This window comes from Gavia stellata, chromosome 13, assembly GCF_030936135.1.
Source record: "Gavia stellata isolate bGavSte3 chromosome 13, bGavSte3.hap2, whole genome shotgun sequence".
NCBI lineage: Eukaryota > Metazoa > Chordata > Aves > Gaviiformes > Gaviidae > Gavia > Gavia stellata.
This window is the reverse complement of record NC_082606.1, coordinates 17,167,464-17,183,845: the sequence shown is the minus strand read 5'-3', so window position 1 is coordinate 17,183,845 and position 16,382 is coordinate 17,167,464. Positions and strand designations below refer to the sequence as shown.

The 16,382-nt window shown below is 41.8% G+C and overlaps 1 protein-coding gene across 1 annotated transcript in view; it reads left to right on the top strand.

Annotated features, from left to right (window-relative positions):
• Positions 1–3,510: 3,510 nt before the first annotated feature.
• LOC104263819 (A-kinase anchor protein 13) overlaps positions 3,511–16,382 on the top strand; it is a 38,619-nt gene continuing 25,747 nt past the window's right edge. The window contains exon 1 of the mRNA XM_059824131.1: positions 3,511–3,543. Within this exon, the coding sequence (XP_059680114.1) occupies positions 3,511–3,543 (33 nt within the window). The remainder of the gene's footprint in view (positions 3,544–16,382) is intronic.

Genomic DNA, 16,382 nt, shown 5'->3' with positions numbered 1-16,382 from the left:
CCAGTCAGCTGCTATCCAGCATCTGCCAGGAAGGTGATGGAGCAGGACAAAATGGTCTACACTTCTGTCAGATGGCAGAGATCAGAAGATGCCATCTCACTTTAGTACTTGAATTATAGGAACCCAAGTGCTCTGTTGAGGGCATGCTCGTCTGCTGCTGATGGCTTGTACAGATTTTCGATACCTTCAGTGCATCACATTTGAGCTAGACAGCAGGGGAAAGCTCTTTTTACTGGTTCCTACCAGTGGTCTTAAAAGGAACATTCTTACAAATGCTCATACTGTCTGCTCCTTAAAAAAGGACTGATGAGAATCTTCATCAAAGGAGCTTGGGTACTGTTTGCACGTTGGGATTTTCAGCTAAAATGTCTTAAGTATATCAAGTGTGATGTGTAACATAACAGCTTCTCACTTTGGATAAACCTGTCAGAGTAGACCTTGTGATGGAGCACATGAACTGTGCTTTCTCCTGTTCATAAAGGTGTGATGGGTGTTGGTGGCAGGTGCTAGAATGGCATCTCCTACAAAAACTGTGAAAGCAGGGAGGAGTCTCACAGCTGATTAGTCCTATGGCATTGCAACCCAAATGCCAAATAAAGAAGTATTAGTTTTGGTGTAATACAGGTCCCTCCGTGGCTTTGCTGAAAAGGGTAGGTTAAACACCAGTGAAGCAGTCAATAAGAAAGGAGACAGAAGGTCCAGCTTAGACACCCGATTCCTCCTGTCAACACCTCCTCAAACCTACATCAGGGAGGGGAAAATATAACAGTCTAGATCCTGCTGCTGCTTTTTGGTATTAGGTGCGTGCCCTAGGCTTGCACTTAGGGCCTTCCTCCTTATTTCAAGAGGCATTGGATGGGACTTTTTAGAAAGCGTTGGCTTGATGACTGGGTAGGGCAAACAAAGTGGAGCAGGAGGGATGAGGCAGTGGTGAGAATACACTGTGCAGTGTGAGAAGCTGGCTGGTGCCCCGTGGGTTTGCCGAAGTAGAGCAAATGGCTGTGGTTGAAATCCAGGTGTGACCTCCCTGAGCGTGTGCTTGTTGCTTTTTGAGTGAACGTCGATGTAATTTGCTTTCAGATCACAGAAGTTATTGTGTGTAATGGCAAGAGTGACAATAACATACCTGGGAACTGTCATACGGAAGAGGTAAAGCTGTTAAATAACAAAGGAGGGAGGAATATATTTCAATACCTTAGAATAACTTCCTTTCCTCAGAGCAAACTCCTGAGAAACTGAAATAGGTGATAAAAATTAAAAAAACTAATTATTTGTGAGCAGAGAGAAACTTGGAGTAGAATATATGTATTGCCTGTGGTGTCTTGGGCAAATACAAACTTGTCGTGTTCTGTTCCTGAATTTTTCATGTGACATCCTTTAACTTGCACCTTATCCTATAGAAGGCCAGTAGTAATGTTGCTAGTGTAGAATGATGGCTGAATTTTGGGAATAAGGAGTAATCCTAATAGTTGGTGTAAATGCAAAACTACAGATTTTTTTTGTTTTGAAGGTAAATCACACTATCTTTTATCAGCAAAAAGTTGTTCAGTTGCTTGTCAAGACTTGAAAAGATGTGGTGAGAAAATGATGCTTTATATTAACTCCCTTTAAACATTATCATCTGAGACACAACTGTTTTGATGCTGAGTCCTATCCAAATACTACCAAATTGCTGTGTTAGACTATAGGTCTTAATTTTGCTTTCTGAGGGAATTGGTCCATTGCAATGAGACTTTGTAAAAATCCAAATGTGAAGTGGGCGTAAAAGGGAGTCTTTCCAACCATGGTTTAATTTCCATAAGATACAATAAACACTCTGGGCTGGATAATGTTTTGGTACCCCTGTTCAAGATGCCCAGGTTCAGGATAGGAGAGAGAGGCTTGGGTAGGTCATGAGGGAGATTGGCAGGGTTTGTGCATGTTTTTGGTTTTGTTTCTCTTTTCCTTTTGAGCCCTCAGTAGGACTGGAATAGCAGGAGCATGTTGTAGGGCAGAAGTGAGGATGGCTTGCAGAGCTGTTTTTGGAGCTTACCTGCCCAAATGATAGCAAGTACTACTAGACCCTATTTTCATGAGTAAGTTGGTCTTTGTCAGAGCTGAAAATACAGGGAAAACTGTCAAGCATAACTATCTTGAGGCATTGTTGCTGTTGGAAGGGGAATCTTGAGGTTGAAAATAGGTATGAATTTGACTAGATTTTAAAAGTATTGCAAAATATTCATCTGTCCCGTGGCTGCCTTGGAGGATGTTTTGCAGAGCGACTGTGTTTTGGTGAGCAAGCTTGGCAGGTAGCTCAGACATTTTAAAGCAACCGGTGCAAAAATGCTTCTTTGTAAAATAAGGAGAGCGTGTGAGAGAGCAAGGATAGCTGGAATCAGCTAAGAAAACTTAGGCTGTGGTTTAATTTCTGTCTCACTAAAGGCAAATTGTGGGATTTGGAAGGGAACGAAGTATGAACAAGATCCTGTGTTTTCTGTGTGAAAAGCAGAGTGGTATTTCAACCCTTTCTAAAAAGGGTTTGAAGTATTTGCAGAGCATTACCAGTACTGCAGACACGAGCAACAGCAGAAATTCCATTTTTAATTGTTTTGCATTCCTTCATCTTAGGATCCTGGACTGCTTAGTATACACATTAAATGAAAACTTACAGCTTTTGTTTAGGGTGAATATTTTCTACTGCAGTAGAGAGACTAATGCAAGTGAAGTTCTGGTTCAACCGATTCGAAGTTCAATACAAATAACTTTCACCAGTTTATATAGAAATTCCAGGGGCAGACCTGAAAGGAAATTTTCTTGACTAAAATCACCTTGGTAGGACAAGTAATGGGAGTTTTTGTCTATGAAAAATCCTGATGCAGAATCGTGAGCATTGTCTATTCTGGAAGTTTTCCCTCAGTTTTGCAAGGAGCATTTTTGGTAGTTTGTTTTTTAAATAGTTTTGAAATGTGTCTTGAAAAAACAATCCAGTGGGAGGGGGGAAAGAAAAAGGCACCGAATTAACTTGGGCAAGGTAGTATTTGCCAGAGTAATTGGTCTTCTCCCAACAGTGGAGAGAACTACAAATCTTTACAAACATTTTGGGGTGGGAGTGGGGGAATGCGTGGACAGATAGCAATTAAGGGTTGATAGTTGTAAAAAACCAGATAAGGCACAAAGGTTGCTAGGAGGAAAGGTGACCTGAGATGGACATGAAGAGGAAGCGAGTTTCACTTGGGATATCCTCAGTGCCAAGGTTGCCGATGGTTCAGATGAACGCTTTACTCTACAAATAATTTTGGAGTTGTCTTTGCTTAATGTAAGCCTAAATTAAAAAAAAGTGACAGATCTTTTTTCATTTGAAAGAGAGAAAATAAAGTTGTTCTGTAAAAGTGGCTATTGGAAAAAATAATGTAGGGGTGCTAATACAGCTTTGGAAGTTTAACGTTCTGCAGCGTGTGAAGTAGTACTTAAAATGTTACCAAAAAATATCTTAAATTTGTCTTTTCTTTTTTGTTTCAGTGTTCTGAGGTCATGAAACTTAATCCACAGCAAGCTCCATTATATGTGAGTACAAAACTTAAACAGTTTTTTCCTCTCTTGTTATTCACACAAAATGCTTCCCTCCACCCTTTTTTCTTTGCTCCCCGAAGACCTTATTTGTATTCGTTGAATTGCAAATGCTTGGTGGTAACGCTCAGGTAAATCACAGAGTTCCTCTGTCTTTCCAGCAGACAATTTTAAAGAAGTTTTTGAGAAATGTTGTAATGCTGTTAACCGTTTAGGCATCCCCCTTTTATTTTTTTCTTCCCAAAAGCGTGCTCGAGCGCAGGCTGTGCTGTTGCGATTTGATCTGTTGAGAGGCTGTAAGAAGAAATTGCTTGTGTGGAAAACAGGGCATCCCGGTGTGCAGTGCTTGCACACTGTGATAATATTTTTCTGGTTGGAGTCTTAAACGTGGCAGGGAGGAACTGGAAGCAGCGAACAGCTCGGCTGTGCTGCGCGTGCTGCAGCAGGGAATGGTTTACGTCAGCCTCCTGGAAGCTCGTAACCTCGATGGCTACATTAATAAGGAACAAGCTTCCTCTCGCTCTTGAATAGCAGCTTTGTTGCAGAACATGGGGACTGTCAAATTAGACCTGGATTTGTGGGGGTGTACACATGTGTGTTAAATTTGTGCCAAAGCTGCCAGCCAGGTTTGTAACCGTTTATTTTCCATGTTGCCTTGCTGTGCTCAGAGCAGGGTTAGCTGATGATGCCGTCTGGTGCTTACGGTTCTACCCGCAGACCTTGCTAACATGGATAGAGCTGGATGCAAAGATGAAAAATCTGGAGGGAGAATTGCTTGCAAGCATGGCTCTTAAGGAGACAGAAGGAGAAATGATCAGGGCTTCTGATAGACCTGTATCTTGAAAAGTGGTGTATGTTGTAACTAATGGATCATGTTGACCTTTAATGCCATGGAAGCTTTTAAATTTTGCCTACTTTTAATTACCAGCTGGAAGTTTATATTGCAATTTGTTCTCTACTTACAATACTAAGTCTTGAGCTTGAAGCAAGATTAACACTACGTAGCATGACCTGACTTTGGGAGAATGGCTTTCCTGGAATATACTACCATATTCTGTATTACTGTGAAACTAAATGTTGCCTGAAATTTGTTGAATCACAAGCCTACTGAATGCACCTTGACTTTGAAGAAACTGAGTTTAAACATAGGACACTTTAAAAGAGAATGAAACTTATGTGTAAATAGATGATGTAGCTGCTACGGTAGAAACACATGAGTGGTAGAAAGCAGCATAAAATTATCCTAATGTCTTTTGAACACTGTATGACTTAACTAATCTGGAGGCTTTGTTTTCCCATTCTTATCTTCTGACTTAGTTTATTTTCCCACCGTTTTGTGTGGGTTTGTATTTAATATGTAATACTGGAGTGGCGTACTTAAAAGTCCTCGTTCCCATGTGATAGTGAGGAGGACTGGGCTGAGGTCAAATGTAGCCGGGTGTAAAATAATGTTTATATGGCACTCAGTATAGTGTTTCTTTGCAATGCAAGTAATTGACAACATTATTCATACATCAGTGACTTCCTTTTCTCTCTTTCTCCTTCTCCCCTGGCCAGGTGTATACACAAATCAAATTCAAAATAAACAAATTTTGGTAGCTTAAGGAGGAGGCGTCGGGGGCCAAAAAGAGAAACTCAAGGACCTTGAAAATTCAATATTTAGTCTTCCTTTTTGCTCCCAGTATAAAAGCTTTGTACATTTTAAGATCAGTTTTGTTTTCCACATGTTGTTAATTGACGTCTCGGCTCATCTGAGAGTTGTTAGGTGTGAGCAGAATGTAAAGATAAATGTATCTTCCTGGTATTTTTATTTTTCAAAAGGCAGGCACAACAGTCTTGTAGCCTGGCCATTGGTAGATGAATACCAAACCTCACCAGGTTCCTTCTTCAAAGTGATTTCAACTCTGTTTTCTGCAAATAGGCTCCTTGAGCTTGTTTTCAAATGGCTGAGAACAGTATCCTGTGAATTTCTCTGTAAGAAATTTTCATCTCTGTGAAGTAAATGACTGGAAATAACAAGCAATACAGACATGGCAGGGGATCTCCCCACATTTGTCTACTCTCAGGAAAAATTGCTTCCCCCAGATTTCACCCTTTTGTTCTTGACATCTTTGCCTTGCATCCTTTACACTCTCTCTCTTTTAAGCCAATAGCTTAGATTTACGATTACTTAATTTTGTTTATTAATTTTTTTAAATCTTGCATGACTTTCATCCTGAAAGCTCCACTTGGTAGTTGTTTTTATCATCAGCAGCATTACTAAGCTCCTTTTAGGGGGAGAAAGTAAAAAATGCCTCCAGTTCAGTTTCTGGAAGCCAGTTAGAGAGCTAGAGCATGTTTTATCCCATCTGATAATTACCAGGTTGCCCAGATTAATACATTACAATTATGAAAAGTGTTTTGGGAACCTGAGATGCCTGGTGTACTTGGAACCAAACTTTTTTGTGGTGATGGAAAAGATGGTACTTCCACATACGCACTAATAGAGGGACAGAAATTCCTGTATTATTCAAGTCAGTGTTCATAAATAGAGAGAAGACCACCTGCTGTATGCTTCTTGGTACCTTCTTTTGGCTGCTTGGACTTTCATTTACCTCTTCTGTAAAAATCAGCTGGCCTGCCTCTGCAGAGCTTGTGACCACTGGGAGTTCACAGCCTGTAATGATGAGACTACTGGCCTTTGTAAGTGTAAAGATTAAAAGATAAGGTGGAAAAGACATCCTGTAGTAATAATGAGGGTTTGTGTTTTTGTGATTAAGTATGTCTGTCCCATTTAAGCGTTGTCTGATCGTTCGCTGGTCAATGAGGTTGCCAGGAACCGGAGCTAAGCATTATATTGCTACAGGTTTGGGCTGGGACATGAGCTCAGCCTTTCCTCTGCAAACAGATGGCTTCTAGCTTGTTCAAGTTGGTCCTCCCAGGAGTGTTGTATCTCTTGCCTAGAGCTGTTCGTTACTTGCCGTTAATGCTGCTTAACGGGTTTTCCTGGCCCCGGAGCTTGGTGCTGCTCACAGCAGCATGGTCATGGGGCAGAGGAGCTCGTGCCAGGAGAGATAGAGCAGCGAAGTGTTCCTCAATATAGCATGGGGAGGGTTCACCACAGTGTGATACCATGAACGCTGGTGCTTAAACAGGCTGTAGGTCAAGAGCTATCCCATCTGTACCACTGTTAACGCGTAACTGCCTTTATAAAAGGCAGTGTTACTTTGCAGAGTCTGTGGCTTAATATTGTGGTGTGAATTTGAAATAAAGATGGGGTACTAAGGCAAGCTGCTGTCTTGCTGCCAGCAGTGATGTTCTGCAGTGGGGTAGTAGAGTGGAAAAGTCATGGACAAAGTCTTGTGCGGTTTGCATAACTGATGATGAAGGTTCGAGTTCTCCCTATTACAGCAGTGATCTTAAACTTTGTGATACAAGTTTGACTTTAATGCAGTGGTGGTCTCCAGAGCCGTAGCATGGGGAGGGTTTTAACAGAGAATGAGCTTTGTCTCCCAGCTTTTTCACTAGCACGGGTTAAGGTTACAAAAAGCAACTGTCATTTGGCTGGATTGAGTGTATCTGATTTCTGTTGCTGCTGCTCTCGTGGGTTGTCATCTTTCCAGTGTGTTATCATATGGATCATGCTTTACATAGTCTTTGGTGCAACTATGGATATTCTGTGGAAAAGGTGATATTCTGTGATACAAGGTCCTTAATATACCTTGATTTCTTCAGGTTCATTTTACTGCAGTTTGTGGGGAAAAAAAAAAAAGTCCATGTGGCTAGACAGTCCTTTGGTTGCCTGTAGTCGGGAACAGTTGATGCACAGATACCAGAATAAATCCAAGACTGGCTTTACCTACATCCCTCTTGTATTTCAGTGCTGTCCCGTCAATATGGGAACTCTATATGCACAGCATAGTGCATGAAGGACAGCGTTTCAAACCTTATTCCTGATCTGTCTGGGGCTTTGCTCAGGAAGCCCAGGATCTCAAAAGCTGGAAGACTGAATCGTTCTGTTTGCTGGCAGGGCTCGGGTGGAATGGGAGGTTTGCAGAAGTCTTTGCTTGATGGTAGGTGGGAGGTTAGGAGCTTCCATTTTGTTTGTTTTTGTTAAATACTTGCAATGACCTTGCTGATCATCACCCTTTTATAAAAGTTGCAATCTCTCTGCTAACAAAAGTCAAAATTTCAACTTGGGTATTGTAAGGTACTTCCTAGCTGTTGTCAATATGCTATTGGAATATCCAGATCATCAAGGAATATGCGGATAGGAAAAAAGGATTAACGTTGCTCTAAACAATGGACGTTTATTATTAAGTGACCTTTTGATTGTTGTGATTCATTAAGTTCTCTGTGTATAAATGAAATAATTTAAATTAGTCACTTAACTTAAACTCAACTGCTGCTAACATCCAGGCAAGAGAAAGAAAATGGGAAAGAGCTTTGTAAAGGTGAAGTGTTGATCTTATTTATAAATATGTTATCATTAATTGAGAATCCAGCAGAGTATTCAGCAGGAGATTTAATTGCAAAAGTATCAAGGATCATAAGCTGTGTCCTTATTTCTAACCAAACTTTAATAAATATAGAGTGCACATGAGTGAATGGTCAAGGTTGAGTGTTCAGCTGCATACAATGTCCTGAAAATCTTATTTCAAAAGTGACCTGCATGGCTTCCTATTTCAGTCTCTGCTAGGTATAGGATCTCTGTAATGTTATTGATCGTTCTTCTGACTCACTCACATGTCCTGCCACTCTGAAATAATTTGGTTTTTTAGAAGAATAACCTGAGAGCAGTGTTGGGTATGAATGTGTTGGAACAGGACTGGAGTGACATGCAGGCGACGAGTTGGGAAGCATTAAGTGTCATCTTCTGTTGATTACTACTGAGGCTACAACCTTAGATCTGCCTTTAAGACAGGAATGTTTTTTTCACGGTGATAATGATCAGTGGGTGTGAAATGGAAAAGATTAGCAGCTGGAGAAGGATGATGTATCGCTGCAAACTTTTTTCCTTTTTCCTTTTTGATTAAAAGGAACAAACTTGTTTTAAATCACAGCACTCCTCCTCTGCATGGTTTGTCTAAGGTGTGCCCACGTTATTTGGAGTGACAAACCCAAATGTGTCATAACTGGTGATTGCATGGGAGGGCAAACACTTAATTGATAAAAATGCTCCCATTGACTTTGGTCTTTAATCAGGTTTGTGGATGGAGTCTCTTGTATAAACTGCCACTTACGAGCTGTGTAACCTGCAGAGTTTCTCAAGGAGAGTCTTGATAGAGATGAGAGCTCCCACTTCCAAGCCAAAATGCCATGCAACTTAATGAAGTATGAACTTCAAAAGCCTCAGAAAGAATGCATTGACCCTCTCAATATAACCTGGGTTTTGGGTACAGTAGGCCTCTCTTCTGTTAATGAATGAACTACTCCTGTAGATTTCCCAGTGTGTCCTGCTTTACTCTAAAACAGGAAGGATAATGCTTATAATATTTTTCTCCCACGTACATATTTCACACAGAATGATACCCTACTGAAGTGCACTGTGTTTTCCTGAGAAAAAAAGTTGCGATAACCTCTGATGTTAATGTTTTAAGAAAAAACCCTCTTTTGAATAAATATTAAAGGATTAAAGAAAAAAGTTCACAATACAGAGAGCCTGAGGCTTGTGGCAGCAGTGCCAGTCCCAAGCACTGTGCATTCCCCGTGTCCGTGAGCGCAGCGAGGTATTGTGCACGCATGCCTGCCTGGCAGCCGGGCTGTTACCGTGGCTGAAACCATCTCAGGTGAGACTTGTGCATTATTGTGTGCTAGATAATTAATGATCTTCAGAAATCTCTACCAAAGGGACAAAAGGACAAAATGAAATACCTTTATAATCCTACAGTAAAATGTTGTCGTGAGGTTGGCAGCTGTGGTTTAGTTACTTTTCTACTAAAGCTGAATTTGTTTGCTTAGTGGCATCTATGGTGACAAAGGCCACTGGGATGCCTGAATATCTGAGATCAGTCCAGCAGAAAAAGTAGAACATACCTCGCATGCTTTTGATGTGGGGATTTCTCATGAAAATCACTATACAGAAGCCCTGTCTTACTTTCTCTCAAGGTCCTTACACAAGAAGAGAACCAGCCTTGATGTTTAGTTCAGCTCTGTGGTGAGAGGATCTGATAAACCTCTTGTCTTTTATTTGTTGGGTACTTGATTTCTTCTTAATGACAAAGTAGTTTTCTGCCCCACCTTCAAAATATCTTTGAATTATGAATCAGTGGAAGGCCTCCGAGCACCTTTTACAAATAGAATATTTGCTTGTGTTGCTTGTGGAAGAACCTGCTTCTTGATTGGCTTTAAGAAGGTTGGTGGGGGCGCCTGAATAAACTGATTTTTTGAGAGGAGCACATTGCAACTTGTCTGGTTCCGCTTTCATTCTGCAGGCAAAATAGTTTCCTCACTAAACTGTGCTTGACCTCATTTTTAAAGTTTTTGTTACTTAGGTCCTTGATCCAGATTCTTTTCATCTTCCACTTCCCAAATTCTGGTCTATGTCATGCAAGAAGTCATCCCTTATGTTGAAATGGGCGCCTGGCAGCTGCCACCTGAGCTCTGCATCACGCTCTGGCAAGCTGCCTGCTGCTTCCCAGTTCCCAGGTACCTAAATGGAGGCTTTAGGTTGCACAGATTGGTTATCACGAGGCTGTTCACTTGGCTTGCTCCTCTTAAGCGAGGCGTTCTCTGTTTCCTGAGATCTGTATGATGTTAGTATAGGACTTCTTGTGAAATGGTCATTTCTGTGCGTTTACGGAAGGCAGCTTTGGTTGGAGAAGTCAGAAGAGGCCTCCTGACTATCAGCGTCGCCTTCCTCCAGGATGAGCCATTGATTAAATTGCAGCTGGGAGGCCCCATCTCAAGGCTTCTTCCATATTATCTGAAACTGAAGGTGCTGGTGATTTGGGTTGCAGGTCCTCCTCCCATAATTATCTATTTGATCTTTTCTTCTGCGATCCTGTTTTGTGGGTATGAATGTGCTTGGTAAACAATAAATGGACTAGCTTAAAGTCTGGAGCACTTGTCTGAAATTCTGCCCTTAAGTCACCACTGCTTTGCAGCATTATGTGTGAACTTTAAATAATACAACTTCCAGAAGAAAGATGCCGGAGCTGGTATAAGGTAGGGGTGGGAAAGCAGAGGAGATATGTAGGGGTGGGAAAGCAGAGGAGATAGCTATCTCCTCTTTTGGGGAGCTATTAGATTGTTTCAGTCTGTCTTCTGAAACTGCCGAAGGAGTCTTTACATTGTCACACTGAAAGTTTTATTAAAACTAGGTGAAATGACAAATACCTCTTAGGCTCTGAATTTAGGGTTCTTTATTTCTTGTGACAGCCGATGAGCTGGTTAATATCTGGAAAGTTGCTAAGAGATTGTGTCCCATTCCCAGTGTTGGCTGACACTGTTGCCTTCCCTCTTCTCGTGAGGAATAAGCAACTATCGGGGACTTGGTGTTTAAGAGGATGAAAGTACTCTTCAACTACTCTTCTGTGGAATGTATTTGTATAGAGAGTTCATAAATATTCTTACGTTACCTTTAGAATGACCGAACAAATTTCCCATCTTATCAATCAAGATACATGTCCCCACTTTATCTTCTATAACAAAGTGCTGACAGTCATTTTGTTAGACTCGAGGCAGTTCTGACAGCAAAGCTGATGTGAGAGTAGTGGTTATGAAGATGTTGATTTGATGAAGGCATGATGTTTTCAAATAAACTCTCAAATCTCCTGGGCTCTACCTGCAGTGCCTCCTGTCTGCTTCTGAAGGTTGCACTCCATGCGGTGTCTCTGCAAATGCTTATCCTTCTCCTTGCTGAATAAAGCAATGCCATATTCTGCGTAAGTGGAAAATAAAATAAACCGTGATCAGTTGTTCTGTGCAAAGATCGATGCTGTGCACTGCCATCAAGTGGCAGTTCTGTTGCAGGACACATTTTCAGTGCTGCTTTCTGCAGGGCAGCCTGCGTTTTTACCTTTGTTTCAAAGTGTTTCTTCTAAGTATTGCAAAAGTTTCATCTGTCTAGTAGTTGTGGTTCCAGGGAGTTCTTTTTCAGGAAGATAATGGTTATAATGGTTTCTATTCTCTAATGGCAAAAAATGTCACTTTGAAAAGTGCCTCAATCATTGCAATAGCTTCAAATACTGCAGTTTTGAAATATTTAAAGACTGGAGAGGATATTTTGCAGCTGGCAGGAAAATGAGCATTCTGAAACATGCTCTGAGCTCTGTCCCTTCGAGGGTTTTGCTGTACTGTAGAGGAGGCTGAAGTACCAGGAAAACGCCATCCTTCTGCTCTCTTATGCCTTTGGGTGTTAGTGTTCAAACCTGATTATTTTTTTTCCTTTAAGACACATCAAGGCTATTTGTGAAAATAATCCAGTGATAGGAGATTGTTTCAAATGATGTGTCATCATATGTACTTTATCTTCCAGGAATTGTGACTCTCTGTACCTCTCTGATGCCAAGAGAATAGCTGAATTTCTGTTAGTCACTGAATGCATTAAGACTGCCTGCTACTTCTCCCAAGCACTACAATTTTGTTGTTATTGCTATGTGAGTAATTAGCAGGACATACTATCAATCATTCAAGCAGCTGGTAATAAAATTATCTGGTTCAGTTCTGTACCAGTCTAGTGGAGAACAGTAGAGGCCAGAGCAAGACAGTCCTATCAATTTGGGTGGGTATGTTTTATAGGAATTGATTGTAGTGGTTTCCACAATTTCTGATAGTAATGTCAGTACTTGTTGTGGAGACTGGATGGGTACTGGAGGGGATATTCTGCTACGGGGAGATTCCCCCTGTCTTTCGTCTTGTCTTCACGTTCATGTGGTGGCATTACATGGAGACTTGCATAGTTTAGAGGGCAAACCCCCAGTGTGTTACTGCTTGTGTTCCTCCATACCTTCTTCTTCTCTGTACGAGAGCTGTACAGGGCTTGCGGTGGAAGGGGTTTGGGGTTACTGTCAATAGTTGCTTGTTCAAGCAGTACGGGCCATGGTGACTGAGGACAGCAAGCAGACAATGTTTTAAATGAATGCTCTGGCTAACACTAAACTGCCCAAATAAACAAAAAATTAAATCAGTATTTTCTTCACTATATTGCCAATTTCACACAAACAGAATTATCGTAGCAGTTCTTCAGTAGATGTTTGCATATGACACAAATGATTGAATGACACTTTTCTCATCCTTTCTTTTTTTCTCCTTAACTTTGATATTTTTTTTGCCATTTCGCAGTTAATTTTATTGTTAATTTTATCACGTCTTCCTGTGTGCTAAAAATTATTAGAAATTACCTTGGCTATTTAGTTTTGTGAAGTCTGTCTGGACAGCACAGTCCGGCACCAAGCATATGCACTAAACATGCTCTCAACAAGTGTTGGTAACGTAAGTGCTGCAGAGCATGTGGAGCCCTGTGCTAAGGCAATGATACAGCTAAATTAGCTATTAACAGCCCAATCTAATAACTTGCCTGGCTCAGTGCGGCAAAATGGTATGTCACGAAGATGTACCCATAAAGATAAATCATGTGTCTTTTTCAGCACTAACGAGATCCGGTTACTTTGATGGATTTTCTGTTGGCAGTCTGTAGAGATCTCCTTCAAGCTCCCTGGATTAATATGTATGTAATACCTATAATAGTCTCTTGACACTTGGTAAAGATTCATCTCTGAGCTGATTTGGAGACCGACCGAGGCATGCTCAGTCAAAGGATGTGGGCTACTAATAAGGGATTTCTTCAAGTGTACCCATTTCTGCAGGAGTTTGTGTTGCTGACACTGGTTCAGAGTAGGAAATCTGCTCTTTGCTCTCCTTAAACCATTTATCTCTTTGCAAATAAACCCTGCTGCAGGATTAAACACCTGGACTGGCTTGGGATGTGGTGTGGCTGTGAGACTGCGTTAATAAATCGGCTCTAACGATGCTGGCTCTGCAGACAGGCAAGTCAAGGGTCTCCATGCTGTGTTTTCATCACAGGTCGCACTCAGGATGGATCTGTGGGAGCCGGCTTGGGCCTGGAGACAACAGTTCAGGGCTGTTTATCATAGATGTCCATGTTTTCCCACATATTCCTTTTACCCAAAGAGTCTTAACTAAATGGTTTCTTGCCTCTGTATCCCTGCTTTGCCCTGTGTCAATCTTTTATCCATCAGTGTGTTAAGTTAAACTTACTTCTGGACCAAATTTTTTCCCACCTTTGGGGGAAGAAAGTGGTGAAGAAAGTTGTTTTGCATATAGGTCAGTGTTTCAGTCATGGCTTTGTGGCTAGCATTGGAAGAGGAGATCGCTTGGCTCAGTGCAGTGTTAATGAAATATGGAAGGCATCACCTCGAGTTGCTATGTGGCCTGGCAGAAAAACACGTGCCATCGTTCTGCTCTTTTGGTGGCCTGTGGCAAGACGTTATGGTCTGCAATTGTATTTTCCTAAGGGCAAGAGACTGCTTTGCAAAATCTGCCTTTCTCATCACTGAGGGGCTCAGTATCCGTGCTGTTAACCTGAAACCTTTTGCTGGCAGAAATAATAGCACTGCTGTTAATTTAAAAGGGAAATAAAGTTAGGTTTGGAGAGTGAAATTTTTTTAACCATTGGAGTAATTCTTCCTTTGTGATTATTTTTTATTTTATTTTAAGAAAACAAAAAAACAACAACAAAAAAAAAATCTCTGCTTCATGCTTCTTTGAGGTCAAGGAGTTTGAAGTCACTGACTGTGAAAAAGGACCCAAATCTACCCCAAACTTGGCAGCTTGCCATTCTATTTATTTCTGGAGTCTCTCCCTGGAGGTTTTATCTGCAGGAGGCTGCAACACTCCAGCCGAACGACATCCATCTTTCTCCACGCTCCTGACCGAGGTCACTGCCTTTATCAAGGGGGATATCTCCAGGCGAGGAGGGGTTTCTAGAGCTGCTCATGTTCAGACAGATTTCCCAACCCTACCTTTGTTTCTGGGGACTGGAGTTCTGCAGAAAAAACTGCTTTTGACATGATTTTTCTCCTATAAAAGCTCCTCTGAGTCAGTACGTACCGGTGAAATTGAGGATGTCTGTAATGACTGCTGTTATCTTGCTGTAACAGATATCTCTGACCTCACCCCCTGGTCCGTTCCTTTTATGTACGTGGGCTGGGAGCTTGCAGGGTTAAATGGCCACATGTGCAAAAGGGGATGGGTGTTCCAAACAGCATTGTGGCAGCATCTGGGAGTGAAGTACCAGGAAGCAATGTCCAGGCCCTAATAGTGTTCCTAAGAGGGGAAAACGTACTCAAGATTAAGCAAGGCGCACTCACAAACTCACCTCGTGCTAAGGCAGAGAGGGAAGGGGACTCAGCTGGATGTTTTGTAGGTGGGACCCATCCCTGGATTCCACCCCTGAGTTGAGCTGCTCATCTGCTTTTGTTAACCTGGGAGTAGCAGCCTGGAAGAGTTTACTGGATGTAGGTTATTTTCTTGCCATGGAAGAAGAGCATCCCTTGGTTTTATGAGCCAGCGGTGATAGCGCTTGGTGCCTGTGTCGTGGCTGACCGGCCGGAGCGCTTTGTCAGGCCTGAGAGAATTGGGATCCGAGCCTTTCTCAACCAGAAGGGTTGTTCCAGGAGACGAGAGCGCTGTTGTGTTTGCTGTTAAAATAGTTGCCCAAACCGCCCTCTCCTTTTGCAGCTGGGAGCCCGTGCGACTGTGCCTGGTTTTGTTCTGCCCAGCGGTGTCCGTGTGTCCATGTGCGGTGGGTGTCCTTTCCTGAGGTGGTTCTCCAGGGGGTTGTGCACATGTTTGCACCAACCTGAAGTAACCTTAGATGAGAGGGATCTTCCAGGATACTCAGCTGAGAGGGGGACGCTGTCTGGGAGCAAAAGTTTAGCTGTTGACCTAGTGTGCTGGCAGAGGTAGATGGTAATGTATCATTGAGCATCTAAACGATTATATTTTGCTGGTTTTCTTGCAGGATGATTTCTGCTACATTTTTCTAAAGCTGCCTTGTAGTTGCCTTTTCCATCCTCCAGCTGCTTTCAGAGTATTCTACAGTTCTCAATTTGAGGTGGAATTGTCTCAACTTTCCCTTTGATTTTGTCTAACTTAATTATTGCTGGTCCTGCGCACTTTCCAAAGAAAACGTAATATGATTGAAAAGCCAGCTTTCCCTTTGAAAGCCATTTGGATGAAAAACACTCGGTGCATTTGAACCGCTATTCCTATTTCATTGATGGGGAAACTCGAAGCGCAGGGATGTGAAAGGATTTGCCTCCTGCTTTAATGACAGACTGATCCTGTGTACTCTGTATTGAGCAGTAGCTGGGATAACAGCAAGTCCAGCTCCATCTAAAAATGAATAAATAAAGGTACCAATGAGCCTGAATTCCTTGAAGGAGGAGGAAGAAACCACAACTGTGAGTTTTTGCTGTCCTCATGGGTACAGTGCAGCTCTCCTAGGAGCTATTTAGAGCTTCCCAGAGGGGAGGGAAATCTGTTTCAAAAGCATATTTCTCCTTTTGTGTCCCAACATAATGCAATAAGCAATGACCCGACAAGGATCTGATTCATATTACAAGTAGTGGAAACAACCCAGAACTTGTTACAGTGACAGGTTACGTTTACTCATCTATTCCAGTCTCTTTAATAAAGCATCATCACACCAATGTCCACTGAAGCTCTTTAGAGATATATTGGGAGGAACGTTTCTTCCCTTGTGTGTGAATCTCTAAGCCATCTAACACATGGACTTTCTATCACTGGCTAGGCTTCACCTGCATTAAAAAAGAGCTGGAGATGGTCATCAGCAGCAATTTTGCTTTTCTGTATAGAATAAATTCAGGATT